This window comes from Rana temporaria, chromosome 7, assembly GCF_905171775.1.
Source record: "Rana temporaria chromosome 7, aRanTem1.1, whole genome shotgun sequence".
In the NCBI taxonomy this organism is placed as follows: domain Eukaryota; kingdom Metazoa; phylum Chordata; class Amphibia; order Anura; family Ranidae; genus Rana; species Rana temporaria.
In genome coordinates, this window is record NC_053495.1 from 189,643,328 (window position 1) to 189,669,066 (window position 25,739).

Sequence of the window (25,739 nt, forward strand, 5' to 3'; positions counted from 1 at the left end):
ATAGCTAATCGATCATAATTGTAAGAGCAGCTGCTGACTAATCACGTACTCATACAGCCGTGTGATATTACAATAGAATATATAATATGTGGCGCGCTAACTACCTGTGCATCCTACCGAGATACTAATGTGAAATAAATGAATAAGCAAACTCAAATATATGCTGTGGCTTAATCCATATATAGCATAATGAACAAAGTGAAAAAATATATATAAAGTTACATTCAATAAAGTGCTTAAAGTGGATGTAAACCCCAAAATGTCACAATCGAGAGAATAAGATTTCCTATCATCTGTGCCCTGTCTTGCCACACAGAGTTAATCCAGCGCCGAGCAATCCTCTTTTTATTGTTCAGTGAAATAAAACAGACTCCCAGATAAAGACCAAAGTCCTTGCTTGATTGACAGGTTATTTACATATCTCGTGCACTAGTTTGCAGACATGCACAGCTTCTGTAAAGTGCACAATTCACATCCCCCTCCCCTCTCCTCCTCTCCTCTCCCGTCCAGCTCTCCCAGGATTGGCTGTCTTTCCTGTGTTTTGATTAAATGTTTTCAAAATATGGGGTGATCCACAGTTCAGTGTAAACAGCCATCAGAATATACAGAGACAAGAAGCTGTGCTTGTCTGCAAGCTAGTGCACGAGATATGTAAATAACCTGTCACTCAAGCAAGGACTTTGGTCTTTATCTGGAAGTCTGTTTTATTTCACTGAACAATAAAAAGAGGATTGCTCAGCGCTGGATTAACTCTGTGTGGCAAGACTGGGCACAGATGATAGCAAATCGTATTCTCTACATTGTGACATCAATTGGTTTACATCCACTGTGCTGCCTTCATCGCATGATGCAGCACAGCCCAAAATTGCATGAAAAGTCCTTCTTTGATGATAGATCTATAGATCCATCGATGCAATTCAAACAGTGCTGTGATTCAACACACAGGTGCTCCCCACCTTTAGGTAATAGCCGCTCACCTTAGTGTGTGTGCCCTTGCATTTAACCACTTCAGCCCCGGACCATTCGGCTGCCAAATGACCGGGCCACTTTTTGCAATTCGGCACTGCGTCGCTTTAACTGACAATTGCGCGGTCGTGGCTCCCAAACAAACTTGACATACTTTTTTTTCCCACAATAAGAGCTTTCTTTTGGTGGTATTTGATCACCTCTGTGGTTTCAATTTTTTGCGCTATAAACAAAAATAGAGCGACAATTTTGAAAAAAAAAAAAATTATTTTTGCTATAATAAATATCCCCCAAAGAAATAGATAAAAAACATTTTTTTTCCCTCAGTTTAGGCCGATACGTATTATTCTACATATTTTTGGTAAAAAAAATCGCAATAAGCCTTTATTGATTGGCCCAGGACCACTTGGAAGATTTGGACTCGATGCGTTTCACTTGTGGTCTGGTAAAGCTTTAGTGTGAGTTCAGTGTGAACTATCCATAGATACCTGAGCACAGAAGCAGGGACCGCTGTGGGGTGGTTAGCAGAGGTTCTTCACAGTTCATGATGAAATGAGTTCAGTAATCCACGGAACATGTAGAAAATCCGACCAGATCCACCATGTGACCAGCATGTAAGATATCAAACTTTCTTATGCCGCATACACACGATCGGAATTTCCGATGAAAAAAGTCCAATGGACTTTTTTCATGGCTCGTCGTAGTGTTTTACGTCACTGCGTTTTGGCCGGGTGGAATTTGGTCTGACAGTGTGTATTAGAGCTGCACGATTCTGGTCAAAATGAGAATCACGATTCTTTTGCTTAGACTAAAGATCACAATTCTCTCACGATTCTCAAAAACTGAATGCCAGAAACCTCCCCCCCCCCCCCAAATAAATAAATAAACCTGTGATTTATCTGAAAATATTTATATATAAAAAAGAGACCAGTGATATGGCTATAATGTTAAAGACCATATAACTCCTATGAAAAAAGCAGAATCAAACTTTGATTCTGCTTTTTTCATAGGAGTTATATGGTCTTTAACATTATAGCCATATCACTGGTCTCTTTTTTATACATCAGAAGCAGTACCACCGGCAACCATTGGGTGGCGCATGGATACACACTACAGTTGTACAGAACTGTGAGAAAGATTAATACATCAGAAGCAGTACCGCCGGCAACCACTGGGTGGCGCATGGATACACACTACAGTTGTACAGAACTGTGAGAACGATTAATACATCAGAAGCAGTACCGCTGGCAACCACTGGGTGGCGCATGGATACACACTACAGTTGTACAGAACTGTGAGAACGATTAATACATCAGAAGCAGTACCGCCGGCAACCACTGGGTGGGGCATGGATACACACTACAGTTGTACAGAACTGAGAGAGAAGCCCAGGCATCCATCCAGCGGCGCAGGCTGCTGATGTCGGTTCCGATATCGGCGCCATTTTCGTTCCACGCTGGTTACGTGGAACCGGCGGTGACACAAAAGAATCGCGGGTCATCCCGCGGGGATATTGCGGGCGGGGAGAATCGAGATCGCGATTCTCTCCGCGATTAATCGTGCAGCTCTAGTGTGTATGCAAGACAGCTTGAATGGAATTCCGACTAAAAATTCCATCGGAAATTCCGATCGTGTGTACGGGGCATTCGATATACGTATATTAGGCTGAAGGGTGTTGGTGGTAAGCAGGGTCTCTGTGCAGGATTTTATATTTCAATTGGTATGCATGGAATGTTCTACTATGCTTAGCACCTTACATTTTATGGGTGGAATAATAATTTGTATTCAATAATAAATTAGAAAAAGCTTTTAAATGCTAGAATAATTTGTGTGTTCTATATATTAGCACCTTTAATGTCCATATACAGTAAAACCTTGGTTTGAAAGTAACTTGGTTTGAGAGCGTTTTGCAAGACAAGCAACACTTTTTAATAAATTTTGCCTTGATATACAAGCGAGGTCTTGATATAAGAGTAGCGTCATGTCACAACTGAGTATAAAAAAGAAGAGAGGAGCCTCTAAAGGCCGGTACACACGGTCAGACTTTTTGCCAACAAACTTCAAAATCTGCAAGTTTTCAAATTTGTCCGATCGTGTGTACGCTCCATCGGACCAACTTTTTCGGGTTTCATCGGACAAAAAGTTGGGTCTGCAAACGGACAAACTTTTCGGCAACAAAAGTCTGATGGTGCCTAGTCCGACCGTGTTTACAGCAAGCCATCGGACTTTTGTACAAAGTGCAAATACGCATGCTCAGAACCAATGTTAAAATCAACCAACAATAGCAGAAGTTAACCAAAGGGTGGCGGTAAAGAGCAGAAAAAACACGTGATGTTGGGAAAGTTTTAGAAAAGTTTGCAGAAAAGTCCTGCCGTGTGTTTGCTATGGGTGTGTCTGGCCAACTCCCTTTGGATAAAAATCCATGGAAAAGTTGGTTTGAAGTCCGATCGTGTGTATGAGGCTTTAGAGGTGCCTCTCTTCTCTTTTATACCCTGTAAAAAGAATGCTTTGATATACAAGTGCTTTGGATTCCAAGCATGTTTCTGGAACAAATTATGCTTGCAAACCAAGGTTTTACTGTACTGACAAACAAGGTATAGAGGCCTTTAAAGGGGATGTGGTCCTACAAGGCCAGCTGCAATTTTCTATGGTTGGCAGAGGTGATGATGTAGGTGTGCTTGGGAATACTAGCTTAGGCCCCTTTCCAACGGGACGGACTCCGTCAAGCTGATCTGCCTGCTCAGAGAAGGATCTCTCCGCTGAGCCCTGCTGAGCAGGCAGATGACAGGTCCATGTCTGTTCTGCTATGTAGAGCAGACACGGACACAGGGCGCTGTTCTCTGTGGGCCAGTAGGATGGAAACTGACTGCCAGTCCTTTTCCATCCAACTGTCGTCTGATCTGCCGGATGGATGAGTGAGTGAGTGAGAGACTTGTAAAGCACAACACATGCGAACTGAATCGCCTCTGGGCGCTGTATCCATTTCATGGGTAAGGAACCCCTTGACCTCAGAAGAGATGGGTTTTGATCTTTCTCCTGAAGGCCAAGTGGTCCGACTCCAGTCGGATGGTGGTTGGTAGTGCATTCCACAGGCGAGGTCCCTGGACTGCAAATCTTCGATCTCCTTTGGACTTGTATCTGGCTTTGGGTATTTGGAGGAGGTTTTGATTGGTGGATCGCAGAATGCGATTGGGGTTATGGGCTTTTATTTTTTCGCATAGATATTGGGGGGCGTTTCCTTGAATACACTTATGCATTAGGCAGAGTGCCTTGAAAGTGATTCTGTCTTTTACTGGCAACCAATGAAGGGATCTCAGTGAAGGTGAGATTGATTCCCATGGTTTTTTCCCAGTCACAAGTAGAGCGGCCGTATTTTGAACGACTTGCAGACGAGTGATTTGGTATTTGGGGAGTCCTAGATAGAGGGCATTTGCATAGTCAAGTCTGGAGTTGATGATTGTTCCCACCACGACTGCAATGTCCTCTTTCGGGATAAAGGGGGTGAGTCTGCGTAGTAGGCGCAGCAGATGGTGGGATGCGCTGACTACTGACCCTATTTGTGCATCCATTGTCATGTAGGTATCGAAAATGACTCCAAGACTTTTGACTTTGGTACTAGGGGTGATAGTTTTACCTAGAATGGGCGGGGGAGTCCATGTTAGCCAATGTATCCCCATCTGTCTGTTTTTGGTGGACCAGATTGAATCAGATGCCGGCGGGTGTCAGGGTGTCCGCTGACATCCACCATTTCATATGGATGGTCTGATTGGGTCTGCCTGAAAAACTCGATCGGTCCATTGGTGTGAAAGAGGTCTAATAATTCAGGGTCATTGCAGACCAGCGTAGGGGGGTAGTTGAACTCGGGCATGGTTCAGTTCAACTGTGACCATTGTTGGTGCACCCCTAAGTTATAACCCCCCCTTGTGGCCTCACGCTACAAGGATATTGATAAGGACATCAGTTTTGTGGCTGGAGTAGGGATGTGAAAGCTCTGCTCTATTCAAGTAAAAGGGTAGTTAGGCACCCACTTGTAGGTTCATATTTCTAAATATATGGGATACAATACAATCCTGGGAATTCCTGCAATTAAGGCATTTGAACGGATAGAACATTTTCCTGCTGGGAGTTCTGCTGTCAGAAAAGTTGTTGCTTGTCCTTTGCTTTGCATGTAATCAGCCAGATCATTTTTTGAGCTTTATTTCTATTTTTATGTATCTATAGGAGTCCTGGCTTTTTTCTTTTTCACAAGAAGAATACCTTATATTTCTGATGAAGCTCCATCTTTGAATTACTACTGGGTGCCACTCTTGGTAAGTGACTTTAATAATAAAGACATATCTATGCAGATTCTGCTCTTCTCTACAACCACTTTAGATAAAATCACATATGGGAAGAGCCAAGGTTCCAGTTTAGTTTCCGGTCCTCCCGGGACTGACTCCATAATGCTTTCCTTCAGCACTCCTGATCTGTGGAAATCGTGTTGTAAGATGCCATAGAGAACAATGGCAGTGCCTGGTACATGCTAGAGACAGAGGCTTCCTTTATTCTCTATGGCAGGGGTCTTCAAACTATGGCCCTCCAGGTGTTCAGGAACTACAATTCCCATCATGCCTAGTCATGTCTGTTAATGTCGGAGATTTACAATGCCTCATGGGAAGTGTAGTTCCGCAACAGCTGGAGGGCCGTAGTTTGAGGATCTCTGCTCTATGGTGTCTTCTAATACATGCACACATTTTAGGGAAGACTGGTAACTCCTAAAAAATCTTTTTTTTTAACAAGACACAACCAGAAATGGCATTACCAATCCAAAAGTGACATCTTATGGGGTCTCACAAATGTCAGTGCATCCTTCCAGGGTGGCAATATGTACTTATGAGATAACAAGTGACCCCTTTAGAAAGTCTTAGATTATCCCTGTGGGAATTTAGCCATGTTTCTTATGTCTTCTGGGAGACACACAGGTCCCAGAAGACAGCAGGGCCCAGTGGGATCGCGCAGCGCGAGTCACGCATGCGCAGTAGGGAACCAGGCTGCACTAACCAAAACCTCCTCCACGTCCCAAAGTCCCTCTACGAATCGAAGGGGGAACAAAGATTTGCAGTCCAAGGACCACGGCTATGGAACGCGCTACCCACCAACATCCAAATGGAGGAAAACCATCGGGCCTTTAGGACCCACCTCTTCTGAAGGATCAGGATGACACCGGATGGAAACAAGCGCCTTGAGGCGATTTACTTTGCATTTGTAGCGCTATATAAGTTATTCACTCACTCACTTCCTGATTCCCTTACCAAAGATGGTGGCGGCAGCACCCGAGAGCCGAGGGACAGATCGACTTCGGGTGCCAAAATTGCGGGCGCCCTGGACAGGTAAGTGTGCTTATTTTAAAAGTCAGCGGCTGCAATAGTTGTAGCTGCTGACTTAAAAAAAAAAATTGGCGGACCTCCGCTTTAATGCATTCTATGCATTTAGGTGAAAAACCTCCTGTGATGCAGCTGCCCCCCAGAGCCTCCCCTTTTACTTACCTCACCCCGATCTTTCCAGTGATGGAAACAAGCACACCAGCTCCAGCCGGTGTCTCGGGTCCTGATTGGATAGATTGATAGCAGCGCAGCCATTGACTCCCGCTGCTGTCAATCAAATCCAATGATGCAGGAGTGGGGGGCGGGGCAGGGCCGAATCCTGCTGTCTTTGTCAAGGAGGAGCGCCTGCACACACAAGTGCCCCGAGGGAGAGCGGCTCTCCAGCGGGGCACTCAAGAAAAGGAGGAGCCAGGAGTGCCGCTGAGGGACCCCAGACAAGGAGGATCAGGGCCTCTCTGTGCAAAACCACCGCACAGAGGAGGTAAGTATGACATGTTTGTGTTAAAAAAAAAAAACTTTAGTTATCCTTTAATGCATTCTATGCATTAAGATAAAAAACCCTTTGTGTGTAGCAGCCACCCCAGCACTCCTAATTATTTACCTAAGCCCCATCTCTATCCAGAGATGTCCACGAATGTCTCAGCCACCGGGGACACGCCTCCTGATTGGCAGACACACAGCAGCCGCACCATTGGCTCCCGTGGCTGTCAATTAAAGTCAGCCAGCCAATCAGAGCTGTGACTGTGTGGGGCACTCGACAGGAGGGAGGGGCCAGGAGCAAAATATTGACAATTTGGGCCCAATTTGGACATTTTTACTTAGGGGTGTACTCACTTTTGTTGCCAGCAGTTTAGACATTAATGGCTGTGTTTTGAGTTATTTTGAGGGGACAGCAAATGTACACTGTTAGAGCCGGTTCACACTGGGGCGACTTGCGATCCGACTTCATGTCGCCTCAAGTCGTCCCAAGTCGTGCTGTAGAGAAAAACAATGGAAGTGAATGGGAGCGGTGTTAATACACACGACTCAAGGCGATCCGACTTCAGAAAAGGTTCCTGTACTACTTCAATCCGACTTGTAGGCGATTTGTACCCATTGATTTCAATGGAAGTCGCCTCAGAAGTCGGATCACTGTCTTATCTGAAGCTACTTTCCAGGAAGATAACATACATTTCTCAGGGAAACATCTCCTGCACCCCTCCCTCCCCCTCCCTCTCCCAGAGCTGATTGTTGTTTTATTGGCCACTGGAATGTCTCCTGTCCTGGAGACGACTTCAAGTCGTGTTGTAAATCGCCCCAGATTGCCCTGTGGTTCATGTTCAAGTCGTGTCGGAGTCGCCTCTGAAAGTCGCGCTGGAAGTTGTGTCGCCCTAGTGTGAACCGGCTCTTATACAAGCTGTACACTCACTACACAACATTGTAGCAAAGTGTCATTTCTTCAGCGTTGACACTTTTGTAAGATACTGTACATAGAAACTTAGAAAAGTGACATGACGTGACATGTTTTGATTTTTTGGGGGGTTTTCTGAGTATAGATTTATGTTTGTTACAAGCATTTTTGAAACTATTAAAAATTACTGTTCACTGACTCACTACCTCTGTGGTCGTCTATTCCAAGCATCAACTACCCTTCCAGTAAAATACAGTAAAATATGAAAATGCCTTAATGGTTGAATATCAGGGGGAGTGGGTGTTCCTAGGGAGACTGTATTTGCTTGCACGCTACCCTAAGAAACGAATATAAGTGATGCTGAGCATTCATCACTCAGACAATATAATCTTCTTAATAAACAGTAAAGTAAGTAACTGAACGTGTTCTCCACAGCAACCAATCAGATTCCAGCTCTCTCTTTTTAATATTAGCAAAATACCTGATGTCATTGGTTATTTAGGCCCCATGCACACGAGAAGCAAATGCAAACACATGTAAACCCAAGTTTTTAAAGGCAAAAACCGGCGTTTAAAACGCCATTTTTGCCGCGAATTTCGCTGCGTTTTGCCGCGTTTAGCGGCATTTTACCGCGTTTGCGGCTATCAGCGTTCATAACAAAGACATTGTAGACCCTCCCAAAGCTTTGAAACGCAAAAACTTTTGCGTCTGAACCCAAAATTTTGCGTCTGAAAAAACGAGCCTAAACCCTTTACTTTAAACCCTTTACTTTACCCTTTGCTTTAAAACGCAGAAAAACGTGACTGTGTGCATGGACACATAGGATAACATTAAATGTGTTCAGGGGCAGTTGAAAAAAATGCCCAAATGCCTCTGAACTCGAGTTTACCAGCATCTCGTGTGCATGGGGCCTAAGGGTAACACAGACACATTTTTATTCTTTCGACTTTAAAATATATTCCTAATGCACAAACACACATTAGATTTTATCAGACACGTCTGAGCAGTTCAATTACTAAATTACATTGCTGTAAAGTGATAGAAATAATTCTGTTATAGTCAAATGTCATCGTATAATCATTTGTTTCTCTTCCCTGCAGACAGTGATAATTGGATCTTACCTTGTAGCACATGGATTTTTCAGCGTCTATGCCATGTGTGTCGACACACTATTCCTGTGTTTTTGTAAGTATTGCATTTTATAGGGGGAAGCCTCCCACCCCACCCAAACAACAATGTTTTGTCAACCAAATATGACAAAATACATTTTGCTAGGTCTGAAACCAGCTTACCCTGCCCCCCCCCCAAAAGAAACTGGAATGATCCTAAGTCAAAGTTGGGAGGAGGGGGGGGAGTAAGAGAAGCTGAGCTGATAAGTCACTGCTAGGAGGGTAACAGGATAAGCTAAGCTGCTGGGAGGAGAGCAGGGTAAGCTGAGCTGCTGGGGCCCTGCTGGTAGGGAAGCGGGGTGAGCTGAGCTGCTGAGTAAGTGCTTGGAGGGAATCGGGGTGAGCTGAGCTGCTGGGGCCCTGCTGGGAGGGAAGCAGGGTGAGCTGAGCACCTGAGTAAATGCTTGGAGGGAAGCGGGGTGAGCTGAGCTGCTGGGCAGGAAGCAGAGTGAGCTGAGCTGCTGAGTAAGTGCTTGGAGGAAATCAGGGTGAGCTGAGCGGCTGGAGCCCTGCTGGGAGGGAAGCAGGGTGAGCTAAGCTGCTGGCGCCCTGCTGAGAGCAGAGCAGAGTGAGCTGAGCTGCTGAGTAAGTGCTTGGAGGGAAGAGGGGTGAGCTGAGCTGCTGGGGCCCTGCTGGGAGGGGAGCAGGGTGAGCTGAGCACCTGAGTAAATGCTTGGAGGGAAGCGGGGTGAGCTGAGCTGCTGGGCAGGAAGCAGAGTGAGCTGAGCTGCTGAGTAAGTGCTTGGAGGAAATCAGGGTGAGCTGAGCGGCTGGGGCCCTGCTGGGAGCGAAGCAGAGTGAGCTGAGCTTCTGAGTAAGTGCTTGGAGGGAAGAGGGGTGAGCTGAGCTGCTGGGGCCCTGCTGGGAGGGGAGCAGGGCGAGCTGAGCTGCTAAGTAAGTGCTTGGAGGGAAGAGGGGTGAGCTGAGCTGCTGGGGCCCTGCTGGGAGGGGAGCAGGGCGAGCTGAGCTGCTAAGTAAGTGCTTGGAGGGAAGAGGGGGGATCTAAGCTGCTGGGGGGGCAGCGGGGTGAGCTGCTCAGTAAGTGCTTGGAGGGAAGCGGGTGAGCTGACCTGCGGGAGCAGGGGGAGCAGAGCTGTTGAATCACCAATGTGATTGGAGAGCAAGGGTAGCTGAACAGCTGAGTCATTGCTAGGAGGGGGCAACAGGGGGAGCTGAGCTGATGGGAGAAAGACCTTTGACCCCCTCAGTGCTTTTGATGTGAACTGTTCCATAGTGCCTGTAGCTACTGAGGTCAGTGAGGGCTTGTTTTAAAGATCACTTTCTGCTAGAAATGTCAATGTGACTTTTGGGTTATCCGTATCTAAAAGACCAGTAATGGACTGGGCCATCAGTTTTTCACATCAGGCTTTACTGTGATGTAGTTTGTGTTATATATGACATTAGAGTCTGCATGATAAATCCATATAGTTGCTTTCTCATAAAACATAGTAATTTCTCTTCCTTGTACTCTAACAAGGATGGAACGGTTAGAAACTCTTATATTCATTACATATAAAGTACATTAAGTATATAGACTTTTGTGGATTCACAAATTGTGATCACATAGGTGTTCCAGTAGAACATCATGGAGGGAGCATAGTGTAGAGTCAACCCACCAGTTCTCGCTAGCTTATTTGTGCTGCCTGTTTCTGTTCTCTTGTCCGTATTTGTATTTTCTTTGTTGTACTTTCTTGCTGGTTCTTCATATGCGACAAATGAAACTCCAGCCAGTGGGGGTTATTCTATAAAATTACTTGGATTATATATAGAGATAACATTCCTTCTTGAATCCTAATGGCAGTTAGATAAATTGTACATCTGTTAACAGGTATTTCATCAAACTCCATTAATTATTAAATTGTGTCTATAGTCAACACTCTTCTTTATAGGTTTGGATAGAATACAGAGGGAATAAAACCCAGTCAGTCCGTTTATTTTGTGCTGCCTGTGTAGACACAAAAGGAAATGAAATCCCCCCATGGGAAGATTTCTAACCAATGGTTCTTGTTCTGGTGAAACCCTAGAATATTTGATTTCCCATCACTAATGGTCATCAGGACAAAGAGGGTGGATGAGTCCTCCAGTGGGTAAAAATATGTAGCCAGATTCAGAGAGAGTTACGCCGGCGTATCAGTAGATACGCCGTCGTAACTCTGAATCTGCGCCGTCGTAAATTTAAGTGTATTCTCAATTTGGGATACACTTAAATCTAGCTAAGATACGACCGCGGGCGCCGTCGTATCTTAGCTGTCTATTAAGGCTGGCTGCTAGGGGCGTGTACGCTGATTTACGCCTAGAATGCGTAAATCAGCGAGATACGCCTATTCGCGAATGTATGCTTGCCCGTTGCAGTAAAGATACGCCGTTTACGTAAGGCGTTTTCAGGCCTAAAGTTATTCCACCAAAAAGATGTTAAGTATGGACGTCGGAACCGCGTTGAATTTTTTAATTTTTACGTCGTTTGCGTAAGTAGTCTGTGAATGGGGCTGGGCGTAATTTACGTTTACGTCAAAACCAATAAGTCTTTGCGGCGTAATTTGGAGCATGCGCACTAGGATATGTCCACGGACGCGCATGCGCCGTTCGTTCAAAACGTCAATCACGTCGGGTCACGATTCATTAGCATAAAAAACGCCCACCTCTTCACAATTTAAATTAGGCGCGCTTAGGCCGGCACATTTACGCTACGCCGCCGTAACTTAGGACGCAAGTGCTTTGTGAATACAGCACTTGTCTCTCTAACTTACGGCGGCGTAGCGTATATGAGATAGGCTACGCCTGCCTAACGTTAGGCTCATCTACTTGAATCCAGCTAATGGTCTCTAATGCCCCGTACACACGATCGGATTTTCCGTCAGAATACCCCTTGGATGTTTTTTCCGACGGAATTCCACTCAAGGTGGGCTTGCATACACACGGTCACACAAAAGTTCTCTTAACTTTCGATCGTCAAGAACGTGGTGACCTACAACACTACGACAAGCCGAGAAAATTAAGTTCAATGCTTCCGAGCACGCGTAAAAAAAATTCCAAGCATGCGTCGGAATTTTGCACGTGGGAATTGCTACAGATGATTGGATTTTCCAAAAAGGAATTTTTTCCGTCTGAAAATTTGAGAACCGGCTCTCAATATTTTGTTGGCGGAAATTCCGACAGCAAAAGTCCAATGGAGCATACACATGGTCAGAAATTTCCGTTCAAGAGCTCACATCGGACTTTTCTTGTCGGATTTTCCGATCGTGTGTACGGGACATCATACTTCACTTCTCCATTAAAGACTACAAAGAGAGTATTGGTTATACATTGGTTTTTTTGTTAGCTACAAAAGATTTACACACGTATTGCGGAAAACGAAGTAATTCAATATATTTTATAGAATGATCTCCACTGGCTTGGCTAAGAGTTACAACAGTTGGTTTATTTGTTGAGATTTAGCCATCTGTATGTGAAATCTAGTGGGTATTTCAAGTCAACTCCAGGTTGTTTTTGAACCTCAAGTCAATCCCCTTCCATGCACCTACCCTTAGAAGAGTTCCAGAATACATACCTTATTTCAAGTGTCTTTTGGTTGGTCACATCAAGAGTGTGGCCCTTTCTCCTCTTTCTTGGCATTGGTGGCCATGTGATGATGTGTGTGTCCCATTATCTGCACTCCATATTCTCTTGTATCATGCCCAGATTGTCTAATGACTCAATCCCGGGGGGTATGTCCATGGCGGCCTGGACAGGAAGTGGGTTGAATGATGCAGAGTCTTTCAAACTGGACAGGCATGCCGAGGGCAATTGTGGATTGCTTTCAAAAAATATATACTGTATTTATTGGCTTATAACGCTCACTTTTTTACCCTGAAAATAGAGGGTAAACTGTGCCTGCGTTTTATACGCAGGGGGCTGTGGAAATTTTTTTTATTTAAACTTCCCCCTTAAAGTTAGGGTGCGTGTTATACGCCTGTGCGTGTTATACGCCGATAAATACGGGTATTTTTCAAAAGGAGGCATGGAAGAATCATTTTAAAATATATACAGTATATCTAAACCTGGAGTTGACTTTAAATAACTGTCAAGTGTCACATGACACACTTTGGGGTTGATTTACTAAAGGCAAAAAGCCTAATAGTGCAATTGCTCAAAAGCTTAGTAAATAAGGTAAAGTTTTTTACTTTGCAAAGAACACCCGATCGCATTTTTGCTTGCACATGATTGGATGATGGAATTCGGCAGAGCTTCTACTCATTTACTAAGCTCTGGAGAAACTGCACTTGCAGAGTGCGACTGCTAGGCTGACCACGTGTCGTGGATTGCCCCCGGGACAGTCCCGCATTTTGCAGGTCTGTCCCGGGCACCTTCATTCCGGGACAATACAGTGTCCCGGAATGAAACTGACACAGCCCCCCCCCCCCCCCCCGGCCAATCTGATGCCCCCAAAAAAGGCCGCCACATCACTGCTTTACTCACTGACAGTGCTTGCCCTGGCTGGGAATGTCTGGAGGATCACAATCCCCGCCCCCCTGCTTGTGATTGGAGAAATCAAAAATCCCACCTCGTGGGCCAGATTCAGAAAGAGATACTCCTTATACGCCGTCGTATCTCTGAGTTCGGCCGGTCGTATCTATGCGACTGATTCAGATAATCAGTTACGCATAGATCTCCCTAAGATCCGCCAGGTGTAAGTGTCTTACACCGTCGGACCTTAGGCTGCAATTTCAGGCTGGCCGTTAGGTGGCGCTTCCGTATTTTTACGCGAGGAATATGCAAATGAGGATTTACGCCGTTTCAGAAACGAACGGCCGCCCGGCGTTTATTTTTTACGTCGTTTGCGTTCGGGTTTTTCCGGCGTATAGTTACCCCTGCTATATGAGGGGTAGCTAATGTATGTAAGTATGGCCGTCATTCCCGCGCCGAGTTTTGAAATTTTACGTCGTTTGCCTAAGTCGTTCGCGAATACGGCTGGACGTAATTTACGTTCACGTCGAAAGCAATGACGTCCTTGCGACGTCATTTAGAGCAATGCAAACTGGGATATTTTATGGACGGCGCATGCGCCGTTCAAGTAAAACGTAAAAAACGCGGGGTCAATACAAATTTAAATAAAACACGCCCCCTACATCCCCATTTGAATTACGCGGCCTTACGCTGCAACACATACGTTACGCCTCCGTAACTAAGGGCGCAAGTTCTTTCTGAATAAAGAACTCGCGCCCAAAGTTAGAGCGGCGTAACGTATCGGAGATACGTTACGCCGGCCGGACAGATACGCTCAGGTATCTGAATCCGGCCCCTTGTGTCCAATCACTGTGCTGTGATTCGTTACAGCACAAGCTGATTTTTGGGAAGGTGGGGGGTGTCCCTGAATAGTAGTTTGGAAATGTGGTCACCCTAGCGACTGCACTTTGCAAAGTGCACAGTTCTTTTAGTAAATCAACCCTCAAAGCTTCTGTCTTTAGATCTACAAAACTGCCACTCATTTTCCTACTTCTTTTCTCTTTCTTTCCTGCCACTCGCTCCCGCCCTTTTCACTTTCAGGCGAAGACCTGGAGAGGAATAACGGATCTGCATCTAAACCGTACTACATGTCGCCAGAGTTGCATAGGATTCTGGGAAAAAAGGAACTTAGCTCAAAGAAGGCAAAGCGCTAATTTATTGCACTGGCTTTCTCTAACAGAACGCACCTTTAACCCAATAACTGAGCTTTGAAGAGGCACACGAAGGTTCGAGGAGATTTTGTTGACCATGTGTCTTTAGTGGTCCAAAAGGTTGTGGTGGTGATGATGTGTTTACGTAAGATGGCGAGGCTTTACCGGTGAGGGAACCGAGAAATGACCTGGTGGTCGAGCTGTTGAGCTTGTAACCCACCAGTAAGGTAGAATCGCGAAGTGAGGATCGTCTTCTGAGGCAGCTTAGGTGGAATCGGATGAGAAGGACCTTTTAGTGAGGAAGACGTTAGGTGAGAAATTTTGATTGAGAAATCATTTGGCAAGGATGTTTTTATTACTAAGGACCTTTTTAAGGAATGTTGAGTGACTTGGGACCACATATGACATTTTTTTTAGCAAGGGCTTTCCGATGAACAGGTCACCAAGCTCTAATACCGAAGAGGTCCTCAAGATATAACGAGGAGGTCCTCAAACTTGGATGTGTAAATCTCATGACATAAAAAAAATGTTACATTTTTAGTGCCTATGAACAGGAGAAATGTTAATATTATATATAGCTTTTCCTAAAATTGCTTTTAGGATTTTAATATTTTTATAAAGCTGGTTTCTGTATAAAAGGAATTGAACTTTTTTTATATCTAACCTTTCACTTTTCATAGAGAAAAAAAAAATACTTGACATAAATGGTACATTGATAAAAGTAGCCATATCCTGATTCGGTTTCTGTTTTTTTTTTTCTTCTTTGTGTTTTTTGCTCGGCGTGAGAGGTTTGGCTATCAATCTTTACTATCTCTGAACATTTGGTGCTAGGAAACATTTGCACTTCACAGCTCTACCATATAAACTGTGACTTCATATTCTCAAGAATCAAAAAAGAAGGGGGGAGAGGGGAAGAGAAGAGGGGAGGAAGAAAACAATCAAAAAGAAAAAGACATAGCGAAGGAAAAAAAGAAAAGAAAAAGAGAGGAGAAAGATGATGAATACACAAGGATAGCACTCACATGGGCCACATCTGTAAATATATTAGAGAGAAACAACACCTAGGGTAGACATTGATGGTCAGACTTTCAGGCCAAGGAAGTATAATAAAAATTAGTTTAATAGCATATTAAATTACAAACAATAATAAAGCAATAAGATTTACAACAAACGACCACTGTATGCACAATCCTCAGAAGTCGCCAACGCACGTTTCGCCGTGGGGCTTCTTCAGGACGAAGACGAGGAATACATGAGTGACAAAGAACAGAAAATGTATCTGCAATGATACAGTGTGGTAGATCAGTAACATAAAATTGTGTAATTCAAAAATTAACTATACATTGAAATATTCATTTGTTTTAAATTTAGTTAATTTTTGAATTACACAATTTTATGTTACTAATCTACCACACTGTATCATTGCAGATACATTTTCTGTTCTTTGTCACTCTTGTATTCCTTGTCTTCGTCCTGAAGAAGCCCCACGGAGAAACGTGCGTTGGCGACTTCTGAGGATTGTGCATACAGTGGTCATTTGTTGTAAATCTTATTGCTTTAGTATTGTTTGTAATTTAATATGCTATTAAACTAATTTTTATTATACTTCCTTGGCCTGAAAGTCTGACCATCAATGTCTACCCTAGGTGTTGTTTCTCTCTAATTCATATTCTCAAGAAGAATGCGATGAAAAAAGTTACCTCTGGATAAAGTGTCATGGTTGTCGTGGAAACATATTTCACTGCATTGATTGCAAGTTGTTGCTTGAAGGTTCATTTATGGCACTTTTGCTGTCTACATACAGGGCCCACAGCCATTTTGTATGGCATACTAGTGTACAATCTGTCCATTGTATGGCAAACGTTGCACTGCAGAGTCCAACGTATTGATGGGTCTATTGCAGGGGTCTCAAACTGGTGGCCCTCCAGCTGTTGCACAACTAAAAGTCCCATCATGCCTCTGTGGGTGTCATGCTTACATAGTTACATAGGGCCAGATTCTCGTACAATTGCGGCGGCGCAACGTAACCCGTTTACGTTACACCGCCGCAAGTTTTCTGTGTAAGTGCCTGATCCACAAAGCACTTACCTGTAAACTTGCGGCGGTGTATCGTAAACACGTCCGGCGCAAGCCCGCCCAATTCAAATGGGGCGTCTACCATTTAAATTAGGCGCGCTCCCGCGCCAGACGTACTGCGCATGCTCAGTTTAGAAATTCCCGCCGTGCTTTGCGCGATGTGACGTCATTTTTTAGAACGGCGACGTGCGTAGCGTCCATTCGTATTCCCGGACGTCTTACGCCAAAACAAAAAAAAAATGAAATTCGACCCGGGAACGACGGCCATACTTTAACATGGCTCGACTAAAGTTAAGCCATGTTAAAGCAGGTGTAACTTTGCGACGGGGGAAAAAATTACTAGCGACGACGTAACGAACGCGAAAACCGTTGTGGATCGCCGTAAATGCTCAGTACGATCGGCGCGGGAACGCGCCTAATTTAAATGATCCACGCCCCCTGCCCGGATCATTTGAATTAGGCGGGCTTGCGCCGGAGGATTTACTATACGCCGCCGCAACTTTACAGGCAAGTGCTTTGTGAATCAAGATGAGGCGATCTACCAGAATCTGGCCCTTTGTGTTAAATGTGTTTCATGTCCTCATGTTTGTTTGTCCTGATAAATAAGCTACCGTACTTCACGTTGGATTTTTAATGAAGTGCCACCAGCAGGTCTTTTTCAATTTATTTGCTGAATAAGGCCCCATACACACGAGAGAATTTATCCGCGGATACGGTCCAGCGGACCGTTTCCACGGATAAATCCTCTCAAAGATTTCCGCAGATTTCGATGCGATGGAGTGTACACACCATCGCATTGAAATCCGCGCGGAAATCCTCTGGCGATGACGTGTCGTGCCGTCGCCGCGATTATGACGCGGCGACGGCGCGACGCTGTCATATAAGGAATTCCACGCATGCGTCAAATCATTACGACGCGTGCGGGGAATCCCTTTGGACGGATGGATCCGGTAAGTCTGTACAGACGAGCGGATCCATCCGTTGGAATGGATTCCAGCAGATGGATTTGTTGTGCATGTCAGCAAATATCCGATCTGCTGGAATCCATCCCAGAGGAGATTTCTCCGCGGAAAAAGATCCGCTGGCGTGTACACACCATAGGATCTATCCGCAGAAACCCATTTGCTGGGATTTATCTGCGGATGGATTCTATCGTGAGAAATGCTGCAATAAAAGTCTCCAAACGTTGAGTTGTGAATTTTAATTTCATTATAACAATGAAAACCTGACAGGGGGTTTCCAACCTGCTCAATTAAAACTTAAAAAAAGTGTTGGCTTTTACATTGTAATCTGGAAATCCTCCAGGATTAAAATTTGTACTATACGAAAAAAAAAAAAAAATTCAACCAGGCTAGAAAGTGGTAGTTTCACCATGGATAGCTATCATATAGGTTTCCACACAGGGCCGTCTTTATAGCATCATGGGCCCCTGGGCAAAGTAATGCTCTGGGGCCCCTACCAGCATGCCCCAATTTACACACCAAAGTATAAACCGTTCATACAATTAAGCATATGTTTATTAGTACTTTCAATAAAATCGATTTTAAACCATAAAAAAAATGCCATGAATCAAAGGCAAGACAACGCAAAGAACACAGTGGCCTGAAATCAACGGAAGCGCCACCTAGCGGCCAGCGTAAATATGTACCCTAAGATACGACGGCGTAGGAGACTTACGCCGCTCGTATCGTAGCCTAATTTAAGCGTATCTGGTTTCCAGAATACGCTTAAATTTACGACGGCGTAGATTCAGAGTTATGACGGTGTATCTACTGATACGCCGGTGTAACTGTCTCTGAATCTAGCCCACTGTATTTATCAACATATAACACGCACAGGCGTATAACCTTCTTAAGAGGGGAGTTTCATGAAATTTTTCTTTAATTTTAATTTTAAATAAAGAACTTTGAAGCAAAATAAGGGTCAGTGCCCATCAATGCAGCCTGATCAATGCCCATCTGCAGCCTCAAAATTGCCCATCAATGCAGCTTGATCAATGCCCATCTGCAGCTTCACAATTCCCCATCAATGCAGCTTGATTAATGCCCATCTGCAGCCTCCCCATTGCCATAAACGCAGCCTGATCAATGCCTATCTCAGGGAGGGGGGCTGGATGAGCGCTGTCAGATTACATACAGCGAGATTCCCTGGTTTTCTCAACGCCCTCTTTAATTCAAAGTCCCGCCTCCGGGACCGGCTTCTATGATAGACAGAACACTGGTCCAATGCCGACCCAGGAGACGGGACTTCCTATAACAGAGGCCGCTGAGTAACCAGAATATTCTCGCTGTATGTAATCTTACGGCGCTTGTCCCACCCCCCTCCCTGTTCTCTCCGAGGCACCCCAAATTGCAGTATCGGTGTATAACATGCACACACTGGCCCAGATTCAAGAAGCTATTGCGCCCGCGCAACCATAGGTTGCGCGGCGCAATAGCTGTTTTGCTCCCGCGTAGCGAATGCCCCTGATTCAGGAACATCGCTACGCGGACTGCAGCCTAGTATATGACAGGCATAAGCCTCCTTATGCCTTCATATCTTAGGCTGCATTCTTGCGTTGGCCGCTAGGGAGCGCGGCCATTGTGATCGGCGTATAGTATGCAAATAGCATACTATCACCGATTCACAAAACTTGCCCGGGCCCAGCGCACGCAAGGTACGGAGTTTCCGTACGGCGGCTTTAGCGTAAGGCTGCCCCTTCTCATAGTAGACGCAGCCAATGCTAAAGTATAGCCGCCCTTCCCGCTCGTGAAATTTGAATTTCACGTCGTTTACGTAAGTGATACGTGAATGGCGCTGGACGCCATTCACGTTCACTTAGAAGCAAATGACGTCCTTGCGACGTCATTTGCCGCAATGCAAAGCATGCGCTGTTCGCTCGGCGCGGGAGCGCGCCTAATTTAAATGATTCCCGCCCCCGGCGGGATCATTTACATTAGGCGCCCTTACGCAGGGCAAATTAGCATAGCGCCCGCGCAATTTACGGAGCTACTGCTCCGTGAATCGCGGGCAAATCGAAATATTTGCGTGGGCGCAGAGCAAAAATCGTTGCCCTTTGCCCACGCAAATATTGCGCGGCTCTACCTGAATCTGGGCCACTATTGGCAACCGATTTGTAATATGCAAATGAGCTGGATACGCCGATTCAGAAACGTACGTGCGCCCGGCGTATTTTAAAACGTCGTTTGCGTAAGGCTTTTTCTGGCGTTCCTCCTGCTATATGAGGCATAGCCAATGTTAAGTATGGATGTCGTTCCCGCGTTGAATTTTGAAAATGTTACATCGTTTGCGTAAGTCGTTCGCGAATAGGGCTTTGCGTAAATTACGTTCACGTCAAAAGCATTGACTATTTGCGACGTGATTAGGAGAATGTGCACTGGGATACGTTCACAGCCGGCGCATGCGTCGTTCGTGAGAAACGTCATTTACGTGGGGTCATGTTTTATTTACATAAAACACGGCCACCTCTTGACAATTTGAATTCGGCGCGCTTACACTGGCAGATTTACGCTACGCCGCCGCAACTTAAGGAGCAAGTGCTTTGTGAATACTGCACTTGCCTCTCTAAATTGCGGCGGCGTAGCGTAAATAACATACGCTACACCCGCACAAATTTACGTCCCCCTACCTGAATCTAGCCCTCTATGTATTAACCACTTCAGATCCGTAGGAAGTCCTGGGACGTCCTGGACTTTGAGTGGTGATATCTGAATGATGCCTGCAGCTGCAGGCATCATTCAGATATCTCTGTCTTCAGCCGGCGATTCTGTGCACCAGAAGAATGATCAAAGCGGCGGTTTCGCCGCTCGATCGTTCTAGGCAGCGGGAAGGGACGTCCCCCCCCTCCCGCCACCATCCGGTGCTTCTCCGGGCTCTCCCGTGCCATCGGGGGCCCGGAGAGCGAATCGGCCGGCGCGCGTTGCTGAACCATAGAGATGACTGGTGACCAGACGGTCACAGTCATCTCTATGACCGTCGGAGGGCCGGGCGCGACGTTATGACGTCACGCCCGGTACCCGGAAGTAAACAAAGCCGCAAATGCGGCTGTCGGCATGTAATCGGTGAAATGTTTTTCACCGATTTCATGCTTGTAAGCCTTTAGGAGAGATGTGGGGTCTTATTGACCCCACATCTCTCCATAAAGAGGACCTGTCACTGTGATTCCTATTACAAGGGATGTTTACATTCCTTGTAATAGGAATAAAAGTGATCAAAAAAAAAAAAATGTCAAAAAAAGTGTAAAAATAAAAAAATGAAGTAAAAAAATAAAATAAAATAATAAAAAAAAAAATTTAAAACGCCCCTGTCCCGGTCGCTCGCGTGCAGAAGCGAACGCGCATGCAAGTCCCGCCCACATATGTAAACACCGTTCAAACTCCACATGTGAGGTATCATCGCGTGCGTTAGAGCGTGTGCAACAATTCTATCACTAGAGCTACTCTGTAACTCAAAAATAGTAACCTGTAAAAAAATTTAAAGCGTCGCCTATGGAGATTTTTAAGTACCGAAGTTTGGCGCCATTCCATGAGTGTGCGCAATTTTAAAGCGTGACATGTTGGGTATCTATTTACTCGGCGTAACATCGTCTTTCACATTATACAAAAAAATTGGGCTAACTTTACTGTTTTGTTATTTTTTAATTCATGAAACTGTTTTTTTTCCCTAAAAAAAGGCGTTTGAAAAATTATTGCGCAAATACCGTGCGAGAAAAAAAGTTGCAACCGCCATTTTATTCCCTAGGGTGTCTGCTAAAAAAAAATATATAATGTTTGGGGGTTCTGATTAATTTTCTAGCAAAAAAATTGTGATTTTTACATAAAGGAGAACAGTGCCAAAATAGGCCCGGTAACGAAGTGGTTAACCACCTTTGACATCACCTACAATATATGGCCAAAAGTTTGTGGACACCTGATCATCAAACCTACAGAGCTTGTTGGACATCCCATGCCAAAATCATGAGGAATAATAATGGAGTTGTCCCCATTGTCCCACTTGTGGCTATAACAGCCTTCACATTTCTAGAAAGTGTTTTCTTGAGATTTTGGAGTGTGTCTGTGGGAATTTGTGCCCATTTAGCCAAAAGAACATTTGCAAGGTCAGGTCGTGATGTTGGATGAGAAGACCAGACTCGTAAATGGCATTCCAGTTCATTTCAGAAGTGTTCAGTCAGGGCTCTGTACATTCCAACTGAGTTCCTCCACACCAAAGTCATCATATCATGTCTTTACGGAGCTGACTGTGTGCATAGAGTCACAGTCATGATCAGGCCCGGATTTCCCACAAGGCCACCGAGGCCAGGCCTCGGGGCGGCATGGTGCCAAGGGGCAGCAGTGGCATGGAGTCCCCCGACAGCCGTAACATACAGTTGAGGGCGGTAAGTTGCTGTGTGGGAGAATTGAGTGGGGGAATCCGCTCGCTCGTTAAGTGATTGCGGCAAATGTGTGTTGCTGTCTGTCCTCCCCTCCCCCCACATACCTTTCTCTGCCTTCGGGGACTCCTTTGTCCTCCCCCCAGCCGCCGAGTCTGTCTCCTGTCCCTGCCTCCTATGTATACAGTGAGAGGGGTGAGCTGTGCTCTTCCCATCTCAGCTGTGACAGGAGTTCTAGCACAGTGCTAGGACTTCTGTTTTGGAGGTGACAGGGTCAATAAAGAGAACCTGTCACCTCCAATTGCTATCACACAGGGAATTTTTTCTCCTGTGTTATAGCAATAAATTTAAGCGGAAAAAAAATGATAAATAATAATAACTAAATTAAAAAAGTAATTAAAAAGTAAAGAATAAGAAAAATAATATTCAAAATAATAAGAAAATTACACACACAAAAAAAAAGCTACAAATAAAAAAAAAAGAAAAAGGGATAAAGTAAAAAAAATTTTATAAAAATATTTGAACTAACCGTGCCGCCCCTGTCCCCTCCGGTTGCCATTCTCCGTTGATTGGGGGGGGTAGTTCGGTTGGCGGGGAGGGGTGCATTGTGGAACCTGGCCTTGGGGCGGCAGGGAGAGCAAATCCGGCCCTGGTCATGATGAAACACATTATGGACCTTCCCCAAACTCTTCCTATTAGGTTGGAAGAAAATGTATTTGCATTCCCTAGCATTACTGTAACTTTCATTGGAAATGGTTGTTACCTTTTTTTTTTATACAGGATTTATATAGCGGCAACAGTTTGCGCAGGGCTTTACAATATAAAGGGAGACTGTATAGTTAAAATACTACAAAATACAGATGGTTACGCGGGCCCTGCTCATAAGAGCTTACAATCTAATAGGGTGGGGCAAGTGGTACAAAAGGTTATAACTGGGGGGTTGAGCTGATGGAAGTGATAACATTTCAGTTAGTTGGAGGCATGATAGGCTTCCCTGAAGAGATGAGTTTTCAGGGATCTCCTAAAGCAGGCATGTCCAAAGTCCGGCCCGGGGGCCAATTGTGGCCCCCGTTCCAGTTTAATGTGTCCCCCCTGGTAATTTGGATATATACTGTATTTATCAGCGCTGCCTCGGAGGGGACAGGGAGGGGGGGGAACGAGTGCTGTCAAATTACATACAGGAGAATCTGCTGTTTACTCTGCGGCATCTGTAATAGGAAGTCTTGTCTCCTGGGCTGCCATTGGACAACTCCTCTGTCTATCATAGGAGGCGGGACATTGTATTAAAGAGGCTGCTGTGTAAACAGGAGATTCTCCTGTATGTAATCTGTTGGCACTCGTCCCGCCTCCCCTCCGAGGCTGCAGATGGGCATCGATCAGGCTGCATTCATGGCAATGGCGAGGCTGCATTCATGGCAATGGCGAGGCTGTAGATGGGCACTGATTGGGCTGCATTGATGGGCAATGACCCTTATTTTGCTTCACAGTTCTTTATTTACATTTTTTCCCTGAAACTTCCCTCCTAACGTTAAGGTGCGTGTTATACGCCAATAAATACGGTATATCCAAATAATACGCCTGAGCTCATCTCTTCACCACACACAGCCACAAAGGCAAGATAATTCTTGTTGGGCAGTGTATTAGTTGCTCGGGCAAACACACTTAGACCAAATTTTAATGGTTCAAAGAATGCCAGCAAAATGTTCGGCCCTTACGCATGTTCACTTCATCAAATCTGGCCCTCTTTGAAAAAAGTTTGGCCACCCCTATCCTAAAGGCAGCCAGAGTGGGAGATAGCTGGACAGATTGAGGTACAGTAGAGAGTTCCAGAGGATAGAAGAGGCTCTGAAGAAGTCCTGGAGACAAGCATGGGAGGAGGAGACAAGGGGGCTTGAAAGCAGGAGGTCTTGAGAGGCACGGAGAGGACAGTTTGGGTGAAACAAGATCGGTGATGTAGCTCGGGGCAGAGTTCTTAATGGCTTTGTATGTTGTTTTTTAATTTACTTCACTGGGCAATCGGAAGGCAGCGTAGGGATTGGCAGAGAGAGTTATAAAACACTGAGCGGTTGGTAAGGTAGTCTGGCAGCAGCATTCATGATAGACTGAAGAAGAGATAGTCTATGTAGAGGTAAGCCTATGAGAGCTCACTGTGGAGGGGTGTATGTGCCCAGGGATGAATGCCTGAAACGCAAACAGACTGTGTGCTGGCAATAAGTCCCCGGGTGCACAGTAGGGTGACCACATTCCAAACTACCATTCAGGGACACCCTCCCTTCCCAAAAATCAGCTTGTGCTGTAACCAATCACAGCACAGTGATTGGATACAAGAGGCGGGATTTATGATTTCTCCAATCACAAGCAGCTGGGGGTGGGGATTGTGCTCCTCCAGGCATTCCCAGCCAGGACAAGTACTGTCAGTGAGTAAAGCGGTGATGTGGCGGCCTTTTTTGGGGGCATCAGATTGGCCCAGGGGGGGTGGCTGTGTCAGTTTCCTTCCTGGGACACTGTATTGTCCTGGAATGAAGGTGCCCGGGACAGACCTGCAAAATGCGAGACTGTCCTGGCCAATCCGGGACACGTGGTCACCTTAGTGCACACTACCCTACAACTCAGTGCACCACCCAGTCCCATCCAGTCACAGCAGCTGTCATCCACTCACTGGGCCAGATTCAGATACGAGATACGACGGCGTATCTCGGAGTGCGGGCCGTCGTATCTATGAGCCTGATTCAGAGAAGATCCGGCGTAAGTGTCTTACACCGTCATATCTTAGGCTGCATATTTACGCTGGCCGCTAGGTGGCGCTACCGTATAGTTACGCAAGGAATATGCTAATTAGGTATTTACGCCGATTCAGAAACGTACGTCCCGCCGGCGCATTTTTTTACATCGTTTACGTTAGGCTTTTTCCAGCGTAAAGTTACCCCTGCTATATGAGGCGTAGCTAATGTTAAGTATGGACGTCGTTCCCGCGCCGAGTTTTGAAAATTTTACGGCGAATAGGGCTTTGCGTAAGTTACGTTCACGTCGAAACCAATGAGGTTTTGCGGCGTAATTTCGAGCATGCGCACTGGGATTCTTTCACAAACGGCGCATGCGCCATTCACAAAAAACGTAAAATACGCGGGGTCAAGTGAAATTTAAATAAAACACGCCCACAACATCCCCATTTGAATTAGGCGGGCTTACGCCGCCACACATACTTTACGCAGCCGTAACTAAGGGCGCAAGTTGTTTCTGCATACGGAACTTGCGCCCAAAGTTACAGCGGCTTACCGTATCATAGATACGTTACGCCAGCAGATAGATAGAGAAATCTATCTGAATCCGGCCCACTGAGTTTTTTTTTTTTTTAAGATTTCATAATACATCATGTAGAGTGGTATAGCTTATGTTATGTGTTGATTCTTAGTTTATAGTCTTAGATAGTTGCGCTACAGTACTGTGCAAAAGAATTGGGCAAGTGTGAAGAAATGCTGTAAAGTAATGTCCGACAACAAATGTTCAATGTGAACTTGTTGTCGGAAAATCTGACTGTGTGTAGGCTCCATCGGGCATTTGCTGTCGGAATTTCCGACAACAACAATTTGAGACCCGGTTGTTGTCGGAAATTCTGACCATGTGTACACAATTCAACGCACAAAAGTTCTACGCATGCTCGGAATCAATTCAACGCATGCTCGGAATCTTTGAACTTCATTTTTCTCGGCTCGTCGTAGTGTTGTACGTCACCGCGTTCTCGACGTTCGCAATTTCCGACAACATCCGTCGGAA

At 45.3% G+C, this 25,739-nt stretch overlaps 1 protein-coding gene across 6 annotated transcripts in view; it reads left to right on the forward strand.

Annotated features, from left to right (window-relative positions):
- SLC44A5 (solute carrier family 44 member 5) overlaps window positions 1-25,739 on the forward strand; it is a 219,064-nt gene that overhangs the window by 178,550 nt on the left and 14,775 nt on the right. For 3 of the 6 annotated variants that reach the window (XM_040360677.1, XM_040360676.1, XM_040360679.1), the window contains 3 exons: window positions 5,188-5,276; window positions 8,820-8,904; window positions 14,412-15,257. In XM_040360677.1, the coding sequence (XP_040216611.1) occupies window positions 5,188-5,276; window positions 8,820-8,904; window positions 14,412-14,524 (287 nt within the window). In that variant the 3' untranslated portion in view covers window positions 14,525-15,257. Of the gene's footprint in view, window positions 1-5,187; window positions 5,277-8,819; window positions 8,905-14,411; window positions 15,258-25,739 lie in introns of those variants that run through there. The other 3 variants (XM_040360678.1, XM_040360680.1, XM_040360681.1) reach the window with 2 other exon arrangements.